The sequence below is a fragment of the Corylus avellana genome, chromosome 6 (assembly GCF_965113065.1).
Source record: "Corylus avellana chromosome 6, dhCorAvel1.hap1.2, whole genome shotgun sequence".
Taxonomy (NCBI): domain Eukaryota; kingdom Viridiplantae; phylum Streptophyta; class Magnoliopsida; order Fagales; family Betulaceae; genus Corylus; species Corylus avellana.
The window spans coordinates 2,668,412-2,673,710 of NC_142495.1; the positions used below are offsets into that span (position 1 = coordinate 2,668,412).

A 5,299-nucleotide genomic window follows, 5' to 3' on the forward strand; every position below is an offset into this window, starting at 1 on the left:
AAGGAAATGAGTTAAAGCGAATCATAGTTTAAGGGTGTAACTTGTAAGTGCAAATGAGATAATAATTTTAGAATATGTTTGAAATTGTGTTTGGAAAAAATATAATTTTTATGTCAAAAATCCTTTTTTTTTTTTTTTTTTTACAAAAGTTTTATTTTTAAATTTTTGTCAAATGTACGTTTTAGTTATTTTTAAGATTTTTGAACCCTTAAAAGTGATTTCAATGTTTTTTTACCAAACGAAATTTTTTTTTTCTTTAATATAGATTTTTCAAGTGTTAAAGACACTTCTAAGCCTCTCAAAACTTTGGAGAAAAATAAAGAAAAAAAAGTTAACAAACATGACTCTTTAGTCTTTACATGTGGTTTTGCCATTTAGAACATGTTAGACGAGGTTCAGTTTTCACCCAAAAAGCAGGTGACACACAGACAGTGGGCATATATATATAATCCTGCCTGAGCCTGGCCACCCATCTTTTGAAAAGTACAGTATTCCACCAAGTAATCCCATCAAAGCAAAGGAAAAAGGAAGAGACGGCTGAAAGAAAAATAAAATAAAGAAATTAAGCTAATATATGTGTCTCGGGAGTAATGATACAAGGAGTCCTCCTAAAGTCATTCATAAAGTGATATGCTATTTAAAATTATCATTAAATTTGTGATAATTATTATTAAATTTTAATTTGTTGGTAATTTTAAATGCCATATTGCATTTTAGATGACTTTAAGATAACTCTAGTCTTTCTTATATCATTGCTCGTGCACCAGGAAATTCTCAATCCCTTTCTAAGCATAAGCATAAGCTTCCTTTGTTAGCTAATTTCTATTCCACCTTTAAAATAAATTTTTTTTTTAAAAAAAATCATTAGTCATTTTCTTTGTTAAGTAGTCGAGTAAGGCTATGAAAAGACAGAAAAAGAGATTCTTGAGTAAGGATTCGGCCACTGCTATGCGGTAACCACCCATGGTGCATGTCCCCCTCGCTATCCCCAAATCCATCACAATCAATATCATGTTATAGTCTCCGTGCCTTCCAGGCTTCCACAAATACCCGCTAATCAGGTACATAATTCTTCTTCAGTGGCACAACTGTGCACGCATCCTTCAACGCAACCCATACGATAATTGCCATACCATGCGGGTCCATTGTTCACTAAGTTTCCTTTTTGGTTAGTATCAACACAAATAATGTTATATATATATATATATATATATATATATATATATATAAGATGAGAGAAATACGTTCTAAATTAATGAAAAGCATCGTCCTAATGTACCACTGTACTACATGTTCCATGCTCTAAAAGCTGTACGTTGAAATTAACAAGAAAGTTAGGTAGTGGGTTTTTTTTTTTAAGAAAGTTAGGTAGTAGGATTAGGTAAATGTCACGAGCTATAAAATAAAGATGATAACTAACCAAATGATGCTACCAAAGCACGCCCTTTTCAAAGTCCGTCGAGAATGCGATGGAACAAGTGAGTAGAAATTCTGCCGACAAAACTATAAAACTGATTGTAACGGCCCATAATGTGCGTCCATGTGGTTGATGGGGCTGTTGGTCTCGATTGGTTTCAATGGGCTGATATTATTAGGCTGGGCCTGAATTAAACCATCTCTATTGGGCCCTTCACATATACACTCACTTTTCCCACTTTGTTAATATGAAAACTAATCCTCTTCCAAAACGTACATGTATTTGTTCAGCCAAAATAAAGGAAAAAAAAAAAAAAAGTTTAATCCTGAGGGGCAATAAGTTTTCTTACTTTGCCAATCAATCTTCGACACACTGGGCACGTCTTGTTTTCTCCATTAAAAATCCTGCAAAACATGTATTTTCTTAAAAAAATTTAATACCCCGACTTGCTCCAATCACATGTAAACACCTGTCAACAAATTGCAAAAAAATCATCTCTATGTAGGATCCATACCTTTGAGCACATACATGGCAGGTAGCGCAGTGGCCACAAGGAACAAAGAAACAATTACGTTGCTCATCGTAGCAAATTACGCATACTTTTTTATCGTACAAATCCTCCGAGGAATTACTATTGCTGCTGCTGCTGCTACTGGCGCCGCCACTGCTTGTACAATTTCCTGATTCCAAATCTCCATCACAAGTTCCATACGTGAATTGATCCGTCTTTCCTGGCCATAACGGGCTTGTTTCGGTTGCTCCCACTTCCCCTGTGGCCCTCTCCTCGCCAAAGTTTTCAATGTACTTCATAACCATAAACATAACAACCGCCAGAAATGCTGCACCCATTGAGCAACATGATCTACTCAAATTCATGTAGCTTGGGCCGCTATTTAATAAATACTTTAATATAATTAGTTTTTTTTTTTTGATATGTTCACACAAGTGACGGGAGGAGGATTAGAACTAGTGATATCTGTTTTATTAGACGTGGTCTCAGCCAATTAAACTACTTCTTAGAGACAATTAAATTTTATTTTAAGATCCGTTAAATCATCAATTTTCTTAAAAGCTTAATTAAGCTGATATGAAGAAATAAATTTAATCATTTAATCATTAGTTTAAGACTCTCCCTCACGTATGACCTCAGATTCCATTTTAATAGGTGAAACTCAATATGTAGAATATTTAATTTAAATGGAGAGTAAATTTACGATCACCAATTACAAAAGCAACATGTTCTGGGATTTGAGTAACATACCTAAAGCTGCAAAATAAGCAAACAAACGACCCACAAAAGCAAGCGTGAAGCACCATTCAGCGAAATCATCCTGTAATCATTAAAGAAAAATATTCATTATCTAACAGTCAAAGCTATAACTAACATGAGGATAGAGATGAGTAGTGATTTTTAGCACACCGGTAATCACGTCAGTATTAAAATATTATTAAAATAATAAAAAATAAAATAAAATAATATTTTAACACCGGCGTGCTTTCTGTTCAAGCATACCAAGTGCTAAAAATCACTACCCGGATAGAGATAGTAGTGTCATACTTCGCTGGGTGTTGTTAAATTAAAGGATGGAGAACTGCTGCCCAAGTGGAGCTTTATTCGGTCCATTACGTGTACTGTGGAACACATGCTCTTGGCCCTCTCTTTCTCCGGCAGCCTTGTTTTGCTTGAAATTCAGATTATTTCTGAAATAAAAAGTATTCTAATGTAACATAAAATAAAAATGTTTTTATGTTTCGACAGTGTTATATATTTTAAATTGTTTGTTTTGAAAACAAAATACAAAAGATAAAAAACAAAACAGAGCTCTTCCAACATGAAGGCTCTTAATTTGTCTAGTTAATAATGTAGATTCACACGATATTGAGCTTCAAGCATCATGTTGCTACCCAGACCCAGTGCAAGTAAAACACAAAAATTGAGATCTAATTCACTGTCCTTTTATTTCCACTTGCCTCTACAATCCAAGCTAAAGATGTAAAACAGGGAAGAGTAGAGAGAAAATGGTTCGTTGGTTACCTCAAAAGCTGTTGGCATTTTGGAAGCTCAGTTCCGGCTCATGGATCCACGAAGAAACAACCATTTCAAGTGAAATGACAATGCTTCAACAATGGCCGACAACAGCTTCACTCTCAGAGCCTCAATGCAAAGAAGAACGGCAATGTGTTAAAAGATTGTGAATAAAGGAAGTGCGTTAATATATGAATATATGCTAGAAGAAAGAAGCAGAAGCCGAGCCGCATGTATCTGCAAAATTTGGTGGCAACCTAACAAGCCCTATTATACGTACCGTTTTGAATTTTGAAAGTAAGAAAGAAGAGAAAAATCTGACGCTGTGTACAGAGAGAGACGCGAGAAGCCATCAGGTGGGGAAAAGAATGGTAGTTGTTCGTTCCTTGTACGGGACTCAACTAACCATCCTTGGAAGTGTCTGTCGGATAGCGAACAGACGCACTTGAAAGGTAGGTAGGCTTTTCTGGTACAAAGCATAGAGCCCAGCCCAATATTGTTTTGAATTCTGATATGGCGATCGAGCTCAGCCCAAAATTTGATTTCGAATATGGTCGTCAATGTGATATGAAAGTTAAAGGAACATGTGATATGCATCGACATACCAAAGTTTAATAATAATTTTTCTTGAAAAAAAAGAAATTGTATTCAAATTTCTTCAAAGAAAATTTTATCCTATCTCATTTGCTGGGTGTTCGAGATTACTTTTAAGTGCTAGTTGTGATAGTAACATATTTGATAAAGAGTAATGCTATATACTATATTTTTATCTTATTTTATTAACATGATATTGACAATCGATCATTGATTTTTTTTTTTTTTTTTTAAACAAATGCTGATCTAAAGCCTTTTATTTTATTTATTTATTTATTTTAGGGAAAATCAATATGATTTTATTAATAGTGGTTAATAGCATAAAAGCTCTAACAATTACAGAACATACAGTTCTGCAAGATTATAGTTGAAGCTAAAAGATTACACGTCAAAAAATAGAAAACATAACAGATCTTACAATAAAAAACCAATATATGACGTCAAACATCTACTATCCCAGTCTGATCTATAGAACAAATCTGCTAACACAAACTCCTTTTGGGAGCACAGGAAGCCATTTCCTGGGTATGAGCAAAATACTCGCACCCAAACAATTTTTCTCTCAACCTGAAAGCCAGAATTATTATTCATGTCCTCAGCCCAACGACTAGGACCATAAAAGAAAAACAACAACAACAACAAAAAACCACCAAGGTGGTAGTCGAGTTGGTAATGAAATTCCTTTTATCCTAGTGATTGCGTGTTCGAATCCGCTTGCGGTAGTAGATGCATGAACCAGATGCTACTTTGAAGGGGCTTTACCGGCTTGCACCTTGGTGGGGTTGTGGTGACGGACTCGCCTTCCCCGGCAATAGCTATGGCTCAAACCGAACATTCCACAGCGGGTGGAGACCCCGATGGTAACGCCCAAGGGGGAAAATTACACTGGTTGCCCATTCCCACCCTTTTAATTAGAAAAAAAAAAAAACAAAAACCCTCACAAGCAGCAGTAGAGAAGCACAACATCGTATACATCCCTTTCGAAGACACGTATTGGCTGAAAAAAATGATTAGATCAAAGGTTAAAGAGACTAGATCTGGATCTATATCTACAAATTAGATCTAAAGCAACCAGCCAAAAAGGAAGACCGGTAGAGCCTACAAAGAAGACGCCGAACATTACTACCATGACAGGGGAGGAGGGAAGATCTAGATCTAGATCTTCCTTCCTCTTGAAGTTCTTCTTAGTGTTCCAACACTTGTAGTTATCTAAAGACTAATTAACAACGACACATCGGCAAAATAAGATAAAAGTGAGATAA

The 5,299-nt window shown here is 35.3% G+C and overlaps 1 protein-coding gene across 1 annotated transcript; it reads right to left on the reverse strand.

Moving 5' to 3' along the window:
- Positions 1-1,219: 1,219 nt before the first annotated feature.
- Positions 1,220-3,713, reverse strand: LOC132188214 (E3 ubiquitin-protein ligase APD2). The gene is made up of 5 exons (XM_059602622.2): positions 3,453-3,713; positions 2,976-3,118; positions 2,679-2,748; positions 1,932-2,256; positions 1,220-1,821 (listed from the first exon to the last, which is right to left on the reverse strand). Exons 2-5 carry the CDS (start codon positions 3,060-3,062, stop codon positions 1,737-1,739), a joined length of 567 nt encoding a protein of 188 aa, XP_059458605.2. The 5' UTR covers positions 3,063-3,118; positions 3,453-3,713; the 3' UTR covers positions 1,220-1,736.
- Positions 3,714-5,299: the final 1,586 nt, after the last annotated feature.